The 14,022-nt window shown below is 40.0% G+C and overlaps 3 protein-coding genes across 5 annotated transcripts; 1 reads left to right on the top strand and 2 right to left on the bottom strand.

The window, feature by feature from the left end:
* Positions 1-34: 34 nt before the first annotated feature.
* trpt1 (tRNA phosphotransferase 1) lies at positions 35-3,791 on the bottom strand. The gene is made up of 8 exons (XM_056382517.1): positions 3,693-3,791; positions 3,494-3,574; positions 3,214-3,295; positions 2,154-2,323; positions 1,013-1,190; positions 862-918; positions 646-756; positions 35-536 (listed from the first exon to the last, which is right to left on the bottom strand). Exons 2-8 carry the CDS (start codon positions 3,551-3,553, stop codon positions 514-516), a joined length of 681 nt encoding a protein of 226 aa, XP_056238492.1. The 5' UTR covers positions 3,554-3,574; positions 3,693-3,791; the 3' UTR covers positions 35-513.
* A 370-nt stretch (positions 3,792-4,161) lies between these two features.
* zbtb3 (zinc finger and BTB domain containing 3) lies at positions 4,162-9,705 on the top strand. The gene is made up of 3 exons (XM_056382514.1): positions 4,162-4,298; positions 4,967-5,793; positions 6,367-9,705. The coding sequence occupies exons 2-3, from the start codon at positions 4,970-4,972 to the stop codon at positions 7,421-7,423; spliced, it is 1,881 nt and encodes a 626-aa protein (XP_056238489.1). The 5' UTR covers positions 4,162-4,298; positions 4,967-4,969; the 3' UTR covers positions 7,424-9,705.
* A 928-nt stretch (positions 9,706-10,633) lies between these two features.
* rnaseh2c (ribonuclease H2, subunit C) lies at positions 10,634-13,295 on the bottom strand. 3 transcript variants are annotated; one of them, XM_056382520.1, is made up of 5 exons: positions 13,187-13,295; positions 12,245-12,399; positions 11,930-12,042; positions 11,499-11,618; positions 10,634-10,884 (listed from the first exon to the last, which is right to left on the bottom strand). In XM_056382520.1, the coding sequence occupies exons 2-5, from the start codon at positions 12,396-12,398 to the stop codon at positions 10,861-10,863; spliced, it is 411 nt and encodes a 136-aa protein (XP_056238495.1). In that variant the 5' UTR covers position 12,399; positions 13,187-13,295; the 3' UTR covers positions 10,634-10,860. The 3 variants fall into 3 exon arrangements, with proteins under 3 accessions (XP_056238495.1, XP_056238493.1, XP_056238494.1); XM_056382518.1 differs by lacking the exon at positions 13,187-13,295 and adding an exon at positions 13,113-13,141; XM_056382519.1 differs by lacking the exon at positions 13,187-13,295 and adding an exon at positions 13,113-13,141 and having other exon boundaries at positions 12,254-12,399.
* Between the last annotated feature and the right edge of the window lie 727 nt (positions 13,296-14,022).

Here is a 14,022-nt window from a genome sequence, read left to right as displayed (position 1 = left end):
TTAGTCATGTGACTAACCACACATGCAATATGTCTTCAAATGTTCATTTTCGTTTATTTAAAGGCCTGGCTGGTTGTTGCCAACAGTTATTGTATCTGATTGTAACCATTATTACATATTTTACAGCTGCTTGGTAAAAACTGTCTTGGCAGTCAATCAAGTTTATTTATTACAAACAATGCAAAAGAGAAAACAAAGCCTCTATACTTATAAATAAAAAGTGACAATTGTCAACATGAACTGGTTGAATTCTCATATAAAAATAAGGTTTCTCTACAGCCATACTGATCCTTTCAATAATAACACAAAAATTAAAAGTTTTCCAATTTAGTCCCATTTAGGATAAATTCTGAATGCACTCTCCTATTTCTGACCAAAATTGCCTCACAAGGATGTTCCTGCCAAACAACAAATGTTACCAAGGGAACTAGGATAAGTATCAACCAACCATGGGATGCTAGCAAAGTCAGGTGAGCCTTCTTGCGACCAATGACAAATCAGTATCCCCTGCGGCTACTGCAGCGGCAGGATGCTCCCTGAAACACAGGACAAGACTGACCTCAGTGAACAAGTAAATGTTGGCACTCAATCTTTGTTTTAAAACATAATCTATATTAAATGAATCCATGTGATAGTTTTTCTTACTTGTAGGCCTCAGTCTTAAGGCTCGACTGAAGTATTTCGGAAGAAGTTTTCCTTCTGTGTTGCCTGCAGTCAGCAATACACCGTTCTCTGACCAGAAGAATTCAATACCTTCTGTATATTCAAATATACACATAAAATACATGTAAGAGAGATTCTGCCTAAACATATAGACTGAATTGAGTGTATTGGGCAACAGTCGATAGTGGATAAGATTACCGGCAAGAGCTTTGGGCACATCGATAAACACGGCTAGATCACAGTCTTTCCTCATGCCTGGTGGGAAAACGAAATAACTCAGTAGTACCAATTTACTTTAATATTCAGCAGACCTGCTTCTGTTTCTCTCTCTCACACACACACAGCTTACCGCTGATGATGCCATCCTCCCCAGGGAGGCCTGATGCCAGGTGTATGTGTGTCCTCTTCATGCGGCTCAGGCCCTGCTGCTGGATGGAGCTCCATTTGCACAGGTAGGAGCCATGAACAGCCTCAGCTGGGCAGTCTGGAGAACCAGCCAGGACCGGTTTCAGCTCCAAATCCCTTACCTGACCTCAGCAATGGAACTAGTATTAACACAGCATTTTGTATACTGGACTTTTTTGGACCACATTAAGATTCATACACAGAGTTCTGTTGAAACTACAGCTTTGATGCTTAATTAGTTGTGAAGGTCTTAGAGTTAAATTGAAGATTAAGGGAAGATTAGGAGAAAAACTGAGGACTCGATTAAAATGTAACCAAACACCAGTGAGTGTTTATATGTAACCTGTGTTCAGCTGACATGTCAGCCTTTACAACAAATGCCTCTGTCAACAATTCAGGTGGCTAAAATCACATAACAAACAAAACTTAACACCAAATCAAACTTGAAGAGCCACCTTAGCACCAGAGTTGGTGCTGCTATTTCCAGTGTCTTTTTGTACCATCACCTAAAACTGATTACACTTCTTTTAGGGGATAAAAATGATTAGAGTGATGGAGAGGACTAAAGACATATGTCATCTTAAAATTAGATTGCAGTGGGACAGAATTGAGCGCATTTAACAGGAAGTAAATATTTTGCAAAATGTAAATGTACAGTTTATATACTTGTATCTGAAAAAATGAATAGAAGTGTCATTTACATTGTCTTTCATTCAGACTCTCCCACACATACTGTACAAATATAAAACACAGACTTGGCCTCTGAAATCTTCGTATACTTCATGTTGCTGTTTGGTTTTATATCTCTGAGTGACTGGAGAAATGACACAATTTTTCCATTACCCAGACCTCATGTACATTTATCATGTTAGTAAGTCCAGAGGAAAACTTGTTCTGTCTAAAAGCAATTTTGGTGTAAATTAAATATACTGTACAAATGCAACACTGAATACAACAGATACGCATCCTCGCATGCTGGCTTGCTGATGAAAACAAATATCCCCTTTCCAGTGCCATTTGTAGGTGTCCACATGTCTCTTTTCAGGAACACAGACACCTCATCTAAAATATACTACTCTGTTTACCTGCACTGTGTGGCCCTGATTAGCTCGAATCTGCAGGCGTCCATCTTCTGGGTGGGGAGAGAGCTTGAAGCGCTGTTTGTCATTTGTGGCCACAACTCTCTCGACATCTTCCAATGAGTATAAGCGAAACTGCGGGTGAGCCAGGAGTTCCTCCACAAACACAAAGCCATCTGTGAGGATGAGAACTGTTATGGCTATGGTCACATTTCCACAACGGATTTTCTCTCTTGAACTCACCTCTTTGCACTGTACACTGCACTGGAATACATTTACAGTCTGCAAGCATTTTGTGAAACGAACAATACAGATGTTCATGTTATGACTGATGTAGAAAGAAAGCCCCTGCCATTTCTAGACCTGTTTAACAATGCTAATTTACCACAAGATCAAAAATCATGTCACATGGTCAATGTAAGTTTGGTGGTGACATAATTGTTGAGCTCTGCCAAGACTGAATGCGGCACACCAGAGGGTTTTTCTTTCATTGCTAGGCAAAGGAGAATATAGCCTTTGATGTAGATGAAGCTCTGGCCTGACCCAGTACAAAGGCATGATGCTGAGGCTGAATAAAGTGTAATGTGCTTTTCATTTGTCTTTGTCCTTTTGGCCTTTTGCTGTACTGAAGTTTTACTGTATGCAAGTGCTTGCAGTACTTAGAGTAGGCAATACTGTAACTGTTACTGAGGTGTGTTACTTTAGAAGTATTAAACTTCTTAAGCTACATGCCCTAAACACTGTGTTTTCCATTTTTTATGTAGTGTGCAATGAATGTTCAGTACGTAGTGTTTTTATTTTGATTGGCTTTGTGTCTGACCTGAAAACTGTTTGATTTTGAGAACTGATGACACAGTTTTGAAGCGAGTCAGAGGTTTTGTAAATGTGGTTTAACATCTGGGTTTTGTGTTTACAGTTTTGAGAAAAGCATGCAAAGTTTCAAGACATGTTTTAGCAATTGTGAAAAATAAAAAGTCAATACTTGCTATCAAAGTTCTGTCAGAAGCTGTCACAGTATCAGTAAAGGGACACTTGTATTACCTAGACCAGACTATGAGCAATTCACCTGTACCCATTTGAAGACCCATCTGCTTGGCTCCATGGCGAAGAGCATAGGATATGGATTTGGACAGGCGGACATCCTTGTCCTGGTAAAGAGTGACAGACAGACACTCTCAATTTCATCTCTAATTATAGCTATAGTTTAAAAATAGGACCTAGGCTTTACCATGCCAAACAATTCACCCTGCTTGCCTTGAATCACAGACATGTCATGGGTCACAAATTAGTCTTTGTTATTAAAGAAAAGGGGCACTATCCCAGTTTATACGACTGAAGTCTCTCACCTCTCCACCACGATTTCTTCTCCCTCCTCTGCCTCCTCTTCCTCCCCTATCACTGTCCATTGAAATGCAGGCAGCTCAGACCTTCAGATCATAATCAGAAGCTGTTGGATATTGTATCATATAGTGTGGTGAATTTAATTCAGCGAAACGTTACACAAGATCACAGCTGTGGTCAACAAACTGTTGTCAACAAACGTACAGTTAGCTCCCACTTCCTGTCTGTTCGCGTTATCCGCTTGTAGGTGGCAGTGTGGCGGGTGGAGTGGAGCTGCGGTAGCCAGCCACCACAGAGGAAAAGCTGCATCTTGTCAGGGAGGAAAACACTCAGACAGCCAGCAGGTGTTGGTGACAAAATATTCATCACAATCGCAAAAGTATGAGGTACCTCAGATGGGAATTGGTGGTTCTTATTTCAGGGTAACTTACAACTCATGCTGATAGATGCGCCACTGGAGCTGCCGGTGCTGAAATTTTACACAGAGGTTGGGCTAACTTGGCTAACTAACTGTTAGCATAGTTGAGCTGGAGCTGCTTGTTTTTCTTGGTATTTGGAACAATATTTTCATAGTACATTTAATTTTGTTTGCCATGTTTCATCCTCACCTGCTTGCAGCTGGCTGTGTTGTTTGTATGTAGCGTTACATGTTAAGATATGAAGAGGTCCTAGACGAAGACCGTGACAGTGGACGGAGGACTTCGAGCAGATCACCATGGAAACGTACATTTAGATATGTTAGAGGATGGCAGTTGTCCGGAAACTCAAATGTCAATAAACAGAGTTTAAAGAAAAACAGACCTGCTTTCCGTGAGTACCCAGCTTTTCTAATGTTTAATGAAATTGTACAGCTTGTGTTGTTGTTTACAACTGAAATGTTTTCTTTTTAGTTGTTACGTTTTGACGTTATTCCTGTTTTAAGGGATAACACTGTATTTACTTTGTAACCTAACTTCAGAAGGCCAGTTCTCCCTTGTGATACTGTACCTATCCATGCACATAGCTTTGGTTTTATATGCCAGCGTTTTGAGGTCCTTGATAAGTTTTCTGCCATAATTTGAACAGCATAAAAGTGAATAGAATTTGATTCGTGGTGTTTGAAAATCAACACTAGGGAAACTTGATAGCAATGTGCCTTTCTATAAACTCTATCGTTATGACTGAGAATGATCCATATACCTCATTGTTTATTTTTCAACGGGAAAATTTTTCTTTTAAGAAAAAAAACAATGGATGGACTTTTTGTAATTTGGGTGACCTGACCCTTTATCGATATTTTCCCAAAAGAGATGACTGACATTAAATTTGTGAAAGCCTTTATTTATCTGAAGAAATCGTAAGAGAAGTGCCAAAATATTTTTCATTATACTTTATGCAGCTGACTACAGAGCTGTCTGTGGTGATTTATTTCAGTAACAGAATTTCTCTTTATCTCTATATCTCTGCTTTCTCTTGTTTGCATCCTCTCTGTTGCTCAGGTGATGGAGTTCCCCCAGCATTCCCAGCAGCTACTGTCAGCTCTGCGTTCCCAGCGCCAGCGGGGCTTCCTCTGTGACTGCACTGTCCTGGTGGGCTCATCCCGTTTCCTGGCTCACCGGGCTGTTTTGGCCTCCTGCTCGCCTTTCTTCCACATGTTTTACTCAGATTCCCCTGGGGGCAATGGTGGTAACGGCAGCAACAGCTCTGTCACACTTGACAGCGACATTGTCACAGCTGCTGCATTTGGCTTGCTCCTGGATTTTGTCTATGAAGGTGTGCTGCAGCTGGAAGAGTCTCCACCAGTGGAGGACATATTGGCAGCTGCAAGCTTTCTGCATATGAATGAGGTGGTGAGAGTGTGCAAGAGACGACTGCAGAGACGAGGGCCTCTGGCTGAGGCAGACAGCACTCGTTCTGAGGAGAGCGCAGGTGTGAGGAAGGCATTCCAGATGGGAAGAGAAGGTGGCGGTGACAGTGGAGCTGAGCCTGTGATGGCCATGGCAGGAGATAACATGAATCCGGTTGCCATGGCAGTGCCACTCTCACCAGTGTCTGTAGTGGCTGAGAGGAGGCAGTTGGAGTCTGTGAAGTCTGAGCGGAGGACTGGTGGAGGGTCATCAGAGGCACGAGTTCACACTCCTCTGAGCCCTGACCTTGCTGATACCACCCAACCAGGCATGGACGCCCCTCCTCTGCCCCCAGGCGGAGAGCTGGTGCAGGGCCTCATCCCTGGCCAGTCTGTCCCTGGTCACATCAGGTTGGGGACTGGAGGTCACGGGGAAGGGTCTGCACTCTGCAGCCCTTGCAGCACCACAGAGACATACAGGTCTGTGTAAATTTATAGACTAAATATGAGATTTGTGACCAGTGTTTTCAAGCTTGTTAGCATCCTGAAATCTTTAGTCTGATCCTTGTCCCAACAGTTGAATAGAAGTCAACGAACGCTAATAATCACTTAAGAATTAAGAAAGTATACAATAACACAAAAACAAAACCATAGTTAAATCCACATGCAAAGATGCCAAGAACATTAATAGAGGAATGTGGAATTGAGGTTCCAGTAAAATACACATGGCAAATATGCATAGTGTGCACAAGTATTTGGATACTGTGAACATAAAGTACTAAGTACAGGGAATAGTAGAGGTCAGTGGAGTGTGATAGATGATATATCAGTCTGTGTAGTAGGGAAATAGCATTGTATGTAAAAAAGTTAATTTGAAATTGAACTCAGGAAATAGACTTACCGAGCACTTTATTAGGAACGCCTGTAGGCCTGCTTCTTGTACACCTGTACACCTGCTACACCTCCATGTACTGATGGGCATTCTTACTGTTTGTTGTTACTAAAAAAGTAGTTTTTATCTTCCGTCCTTCCTTTCTTTCTCTCTTTCACTAGCCACAGCAGCAACCAGCAGCCCTCTTCCTCATCTTCTTCCTCCCTGGTCCCAGTGAGTTATGCTGGAGGTCGGTCAGTGGTTGCTCTTTCAGAATCCAGCCTCTCCCCCAGCCCACATCAGGAAGTACCACGACTGCTCCATGACAATGACTCTAGTAGGAAACCCTCAGAGACTGACCACAGAGGTACATTAGGCGGAGGACAACAAATGGTCATGTTAATCCAAAAGTCAGTACCCACCTCACACTTACAGACCAACCCGACGCACTCGCCGATTCAACGTGCACCTCCCCAAATCCGAATCCAGAGCGCTGTGTCACTCCAACGCCAAAGCTCTGACTTTCACACTGCACCTCAGACACAAACCCTTAAGGGACCTGAAGGGGATACGGGAGCTTCACCTACCACTAGAAATGTGGGCAGAGTGAGGACAGACAATAGTGATAGAGAGAATGTGAAAGTCAAAGTGGAGGCCATTGTTATATCTGATGAAGAGCTGGAGGAGGTGAAAGAGAGAAGCAGAGAGAGAGAACCAGTGATGGAAGTGGAGGATGAGTTTGAAGATGACATCCAGGATGAGGAGCTGAACAGCCCTCAGTTTCTCCATTCTCACCCGCAAGGCCTCCAACAGATGACCTCCCATGACTACTCCTTCCCTCTCTCCCCCTCCTCCTCCTCCTCTGGTGCTGCCCCTTCCTCCCAGGAAACCTCCTCCTTTGCCGTTTCCCTCATTCCTCCGTCCACAGCCCAGCAGCATTCAGACCCTCCCGCCTACTTCCAGGACTTCCAGGACTCTATGGGGAACTTTGTGGAGGATGTCCCCACATGTGGCGTATGTGGGAAGACTTTCTCATGCACGTACACACTAAGGCGTCACGCCATTGTGCACACACGTGAGCGCCCTTATGAGTGCCGCTACTGCTATCGGAGCTACACACAATCAGGCGACCTGTACCGGCACATTCGCAAAGCTCATGACCACACGCTGCCAGCCAAACGCAACAAGGCAGATGTGGAGCCCTCCCAGCCACCACAGCCACCACCACCTCTTAGCTAACACAAACAGGCACACTGTGGTATTTCTATACTTTAACACTCATACCTAAACTTTAACTGAATATTCTGACTCTACTTCAACCCTAAAACAAGTGGGGCTGCAATTATTAGGGATCGACCGAGTAAACGTGTTACTGCATTACATTTTGGGGGGAGGGGGGGTAAAACATCTTATTTCCAGATAATAATAATATATGATAAAACTATTAAATTAACCAAAACACCAAAATCAACCAATTAATTCCAGTCAGGCTCTTTGCAGCCTGTGCATATAACTGATAATTACTAATATGCACTCAGTTGTCAGTTTATTAGGAACATCTAGATAAAACTGATGTAGTCTAATACAACAGTCCTGCAGTAAATCCTCCTTCATGAAGGTTTTAATGTTCAGTTTTTATTCAAATTGTTTTAGAAAGTTGTTGATTATCATTGTGGAGGATGTAGTGTTTGGAGCTGTGTTACATTATACAGAGGTGTTTCTGTTACTTAGCCTACTTTCACTGATATGAATGGGGTGGACAAAATAATAGAAACATCTGGACGCCACGGTGAGTGTCCTTGTACAGCAGTTGTTTTGTGTTGGCAAATCGGTTCCAAATATTGGTTATCAGTCTCCTTGATTACCAATAATCGGTATCGTATCAGCCCTGAAAAAACCATATCGGTCGATCCCTAGCAATTACTGATTATTTTCTCAACTACAATGGCACTCAGTAGAGCGCATACCTCTGCTAAGACCAAACAATTCCACACATCCTGCTAAATAAACAAACAAAAAAAACATGAAACGGATGTGGGTGAAAATATAACCTCCTTGGCAGAGGTATTAATAATAATAAGTACACATCGGTGTGAAATGCAGATTCAGCATTTTATTTCACCAGATCTGCATTATTATCTAGATCTATTCAAATTGTACAAATTCATACATGTAAACACCATAAATATGTCAGATTTCTTTTGCATCAAGATCCATTCATTATTTCCAGAGGAACTGACCTATCTGGCATTGTCAAGGAAAGTGATTTCCTGGATGGGGCCCTTTAACTGGATCCGTAATCCTTCTGACAAATAAACAGACACAGGCAAAAACATAATCTCCTTTGTGGGGATGATTTATTTATTTATTTCATCCAGAAAAATAGTTTAAAACTCAAACATTGTTACACAAAAATAATCAGAAAATATTTGCGAAGCTGTAATCAAATAGTATAGTCGCTGATTAATTTAAATTCATAGTTGAACATGACTTTGAAATGTTTCCAGGGTATTTACAAGTCTTTAAAGTCTTACATTTTCTGAAATTAGATTTTAGAAAATTAAGCCATGAATTTATGGTCTTTAATTCGGGCTTTGCTAAAAATTCAGTCAGACTTTAACTATTATTTATTATTATTATTTAACTATGTTATTTTTTTAGAAATAAACTGAGAAAATGACCAAAACCAATCTGCTTATTTTGACAGTTGCATAATTTACTTCCATTTAAACTTGATTTAAGCGACATACTTACATATGACACTTCTATGTTAGTATAAGGCATATATATTTAATGTGATCAGATGATCAAAATCTCAAAAAGTTGCCTCTCTCAACTTATCTGAACATTGTCAAATACTTTTACATTTGTAAACACCCCTCAGATACCCTGGTTGTCTATTCTTTTGCAGACATTTGTATCCCCATAAGTACAGAAATACAATAACTCATACACACACAGAGTAAACACCAGCCATGTGGCTGTCATATTGGCACTCATTCATCAAACACTTAATGTTACTGTATGACCATTGTCTCTGTAGAACCCTAAAACTGAGCTGACACCTGTGCTATTGTGCTACTCTTTGTAAAATTGAAGAGGTGTTTTACAGTTTAAGTTTGTACTGTTTTAATATCTTGATCTTTTATTTATACATTTGTATGAGTATAAAAATGATCACAAACTTCATTGTTGGAAGAGGGGATGATTCAGGAAATGTATGTTTGAATGACTTCTGTGACACCTACCTACACCTACTGTTTACTATATCAACTTAAAACACAAATAAGGGAAAGCTGTTGTGTTTTGAATTTTATCAGTTTTAATTTGTACAACTGCCTTTCCAGTGTGAATCTGTGCCAGCAACCTTTGACTGATAAATGTAGTAGCATTGTACTGTCTAGTGTTATATTGACAGGATGCAACCACGAGAGTTGTTCATGTGGCAGCAAATATCTACACACGTTCTAGAAATAGATTCAGACTGTGCCATTTTATAACCTATAAAACTTAAAATATGAGCTTTTCCTTGCTTCAATTTTCATAAAGTCACATCATCAATAGCAGATGTATACAGTATATTTGATGAAGTAGGAAATCATGGGTGCTATATGGCCTGTACTTTGCCTTGTTTCTTCACCTCCTTTAGCAGTGCAGTAAAAAGTCTTTGATTAGGAAGATTCCTAAATAAGGCAACTGACCATAAATATCAATGTGGCAGCTGTACAAACTAACTAAAGTGTCTAAATGCTATGGAAAAGTATTTCATTTTATTGTAAGGACAAACTTACCATGAAGATTGCTGCTCCAACTTGGCTGATCTAGCAGTATTTAAATGACAAACAATACAGTAGCCTACAGTAAACAGTTGGATTCTCTTAGCACTGTGCATGTCTTGTCCTTATGATTTCTCCTGAAATCATTGAAGTTACATGACATTTCCCATCCGAGTGAATTAAAAGTTGTTAGGAATAGAAACTGGTTTTATTTGTCTGAGCCTACATTCCCTGGTAGGATAGCAGTGGAAGTGAGGGAGGGGTGAATAACTTTTGGGATCCGCTCTTTACGTGTTTGGCTTTGCGTATTCTGTAGTGTTTCTCATGTAGAAGACTGAATATACATTATGAGCACACTTCAACAGATGCAGTACTTCTGCCTTCTCTTTAAATGTTTAGATTTAAACTTTAAATGTGCCTAAATTACTCTTTGGAATTTATTGTTCTGCAGCATTTCACGTTTTGGGAGCTGACCTAATGAAAATTGATTAGTATCAGTACTACCATACAAACCTAAGAGTTTTAGAGTGGATACTCATGAGGGACAGTTGAGTCATTGGTTATTTAGGTTTCATGATCTACCTAATCTAAATGTTACCTTGTGAATAAACACTGTTCAGACCAAACAATGTGTATATGTTGTAATGTTTCAGTGAATCACACAATTCACAGGTTGTTCAGTCAACATTATCTTTTACTTTTCTTTACTTCTCTACAAAAGCACATATACAAAAATATAAACATTTCACCTGTTACCTATTGCTATGAAACAGTAGTTTTAAACAGGTTAGCATATCTGAAGTTATCTTTGTGACCAGTAACCAGCAAACTGTACATTTCATCCTAACATGTTCAGGTGACTGCAGCCTGCCTTCTTTTAGCAGGAAGTTTTGTGTCTCTTCAGTCTTCTACTGGCCCATGGATCTGTGAAGAGACAAAATATCAGCTTCCACCTACAAATCTGTCTGCCTCTGTATTCTTGTATTTCCAACCAAATATTCTGATTAAATATTGTTGTCAATACTAGTTTTGTTACTATCTGTTAAACTGTAGAGAAACAATTAAAAGGATGGTACCACAATACTGCTCCAACAGCAAAGCTGCTACCTAGAAATCCAATTTTAATTGAACCATATTGTATGTGCTAGTCATACAGATTATTTACATGCGCAGTAAAAGACAAGCTGTCAGAAATTGTTTATGCTGTAGAAGTCATTTTAATAGCACTTGCTTCTGTGGCAGAAACTAGTGGTTTGATTAAAATTATTGTTAGTGAATCAGTATGCTGGACTATGCTTTGATTCTCCTCACAAGAAAATAAGTGAGGGGATCAGTGTAGATTTGCCAAGTGAAATATGGACCCCATCAAATATGGAACATAGCATGAAGAAAAAACGCAGCAGCTTTACTCAACTTAAGTTAACCAGATAACTTTCATTCTGCTTAATGATACAAGCCACTGATCAGTTAAATATTACACATTGAATAAATGAACTTATCTTAAACTACAGTCTACATAAAGAAAAAAAACACCTCACCGCTTCAGCCAGCTCCGGCCAATCCATCGCCATCACAACAGCGTCGTCGGAGTTTGGAGGAGTCTCAAGGTTCCAGTAAGTCAGCTTGTCAAACACAGAGGATACCTTCACTGTCCTGTCCTGGACACACATACAAGCACATGAAAATTGATTTTTGAAGTGAAAAGACATAAATTCAACCCCTGCAGCAAACAGCAGTAATGAAATGATAATGCACTGTTATTTTTTATTTCATGAACTTCGCACTAAGTCTGTCCTTGGTAACCCCCTATGGCAGCAACTTGTAGCAGCAAAGAGTCTTTTATTCTTGTTTTAGGAATTTTGTTTACCTATTCTTCACCCACTCATCTGCATGTCTGATTTTATGTCCTATGCAGTCAGTGCTTTGCTGTATGTTTGACTGACCCAGACCACTTGTCAGTGGTGTTTACCTCTTGGTCGGAGCCAGACTTGTTGATCTCTTTAAGCACCAGGCCAGTGTAGCCCTGTGGACAGCTGAGCTCCTGCCCCTTCAGCCCGCGGCCTCTGAATGACACTGTCTTCTCTGTAATGGGAGAAATGCACAAAGGATAGTTGTTAGAGAATCACCAGTGTGTCCCAGTGTGATTACTTCTTTATGGGTTGTATCTCCACCAGTGTTTTCTATGAACTGCAAACTTCTCCAGTAACGATTAGCTTTAGTCTCCTGGTAGAGAGGCTTTGAAAAACTAAAAATCTGTCTGAGATTAAACATATTCTGAGTGTACCATATTTACGGTCTTTTGTGGTAGCAGTGAAGTATTGTGAGACCTGGGCGGGCCCATTGTGTTCAATCTCACAGGGCATCAGGTGGACTGGAGCTCGCTGTGCCTGGCCCACCGATGACACACAAACACGAGTAACACTGGTATTACAGGACATCCTGCAACCAGACGACAGGAGAGGACAACACACATGAATAACAAGACATTACATTCTGAAGTGAACTATTTTTTCCAAAATGAAATAACTATGAAAAGTTTTTCAGTATTTTACTGGTTTTAGTATGACATAATGTGTTGTGTGCAATAGTCTCTAATTGTTTTAGTGTTTACATATATATTGTCTCATCATATTGTCAGCCTTCACTGTAGAACAACTGTTATTCGAATAATTTGATTGATCGACTGTGTCCATTGGCGTAATCTTTAGAGCTGCAATAATTGGACGATTAATCAGTTAGTCCATCAATAGAAAAATGATCAGCAAATATTTTAAGAATCTAAGATATCAAGATTTCCTGCTTTTCTCTGTTTAGTGTCATATTAAACTGAATATCTTTTGGATTTGAGCTGTTGATAGATACAACAACATATTTGAACATACCACCTTGCACTCTGAGAAACAGGGATGTACATTTTTTCACTATTATTTCATTATTTTATAGACTAAACGATCAATCGTCAAAATACTGAGAAGATTAACTGAAAAAGTAAACAATGGTGGGTCGCAGCTTTAGTAATCGTAGTAACTGCAATTACAGTGCAGGCAGTTTGTAAATATGACATGACAACAAACAGTGCACACTTTCCCAAATATAAACAACATTATCACATAACCACTATTATCTACTGTCACATTAGCGTGTTTTCTCACTCCTTGATAAACATCATTTAACACGTTTTTAGCGACTTCCTAAGCGATCAGAGACAGTTCAACTCCAACGTTACCTTTCTGTAGATCTCTGGTTAGCAACAGTCGCGCGTGTGATTGGTGACGAGACGGAGGAATTCGTCTTCTTCTACGCTGGAGGTTATTTTGGCGGGGTTTTTCCTTTCTGCCAGAGGATGCCGCCCCCTCTCGACGAGAGACGATGTGAAAATTTTGGGGTCATCAACATATTTGGCATTAGGGGCGCTATTGGACAGTATCAGACTATCGAGGAGTGGTATACAGTATGGGGGAAATTAGGCCTTTGCAGTACACTTAGCAGCAATGCAGAAAAACAAACAATTAAGCAACTGAATAATAAAAAAAAAACTAATTAATAAAAGTAAAATAAAAGTTTGGATTAGGCAATCAAATACAGTGAATGAATAAGCTTTTAGGCTGCCCTTGAGGTCAAATTATCATCTAACATTGTCATGGATGTAAATATCAGTTGTTAAGATGGATATAAGTATTCTTATTATATGATATTATTATATTATATTATAGAGAGTTATGATATTATACCAGCAGCCTTGATTTTCTGAAATGTTACTTTTGTTTGTTTTCTCCTAAATATAAACTACATAATTTGGCTTTATGTCCAGTGGTGTCACTAAAACATTCCAGCAGGACATAGTATAATACTGTTGTGTAGCCTGTCTGGTAAATATTTTCAAAGTATAAACTCAAGTCATCAAGCCTCACCCCTGTTGTCAGTGTCATGTTCAACACCAAGAACTCTGTTCCAGTTGGCACCAGCATCTCTCTTCATGTGGGATGGACTAAACCCTGTCCAATGGCAGCTTTTTAAGAGCTAGGGATAAGGTTTTTTTTTTTTTTTTATTTCTGTTCACAA

This window comes from Seriola aureovittata, chromosome 8 (assembly GCF_021018895.1).
Source record: "Seriola aureovittata isolate HTS-2021-v1 ecotype China chromosome 8, ASM2101889v1, whole genome shotgun sequence".
Classification (NCBI taxonomy): Eukaryota; Metazoa; Chordata; class Actinopteri; order Carangiformes; family Carangidae; genus Seriola; species Seriola aureovittata.
Note: the sequence above shows the minus strand (reverse complement) of the source record. Positions and strands in the feature narration are given on the sequence as shown.

Coding starts and splice junctions, on each gene's coding strand:
- trpt1 (XM_056382517.1), bottom strand. CDS start 3,553: ATGGACAGTGATAGGGGAGGAAGAGGAGGCAGAGGAGGGAGAAGAAAT. Junction 1,191..2,153: donor ATCAGGGCCACACAGTGCAG/GTAAACAGAGTA, acceptor TGCTGAGGTCAG/GTAAGGGATTTGGAGCTGAA. Junction 537..645: donor CTTAAGACTGAGGCCTACAA/GTAAGAAAAACT, acceptor CCTGTGTTTCAG/GGAGCATCCTGCCGCTGCAG.
- zbtb3 (XM_056382514.1), top strand. CDS start 4,970: ATGGAGTTCCCCCAGCATTCCCAGCAGCTACTGTCAGCTCTGCGTTCC. Junction 5,794..6,366: donor AGCACCACAGAGACATACAG/GTCTGTGTAAAT, acceptor CTCTTTCACTAG/CCACAGCAGCAACCAGCAGC.
- rnaseh2c (XM_056382518.1), bottom strand. Junction 12,043..12,244: donor CACAAAAGACCGTAAATATG/GTACACTCAGAA, acceptor CTCCCATTACAG/AGAAGACAGTGTCATTCAGA. Junction 10,885..11,498: donor GGCCGGAGCTGGCTGAAGCG/GTGAGGTGTTTT, acceptor GTCTCTTCACAG/ATCCATGGGCCAGTAGAAGA.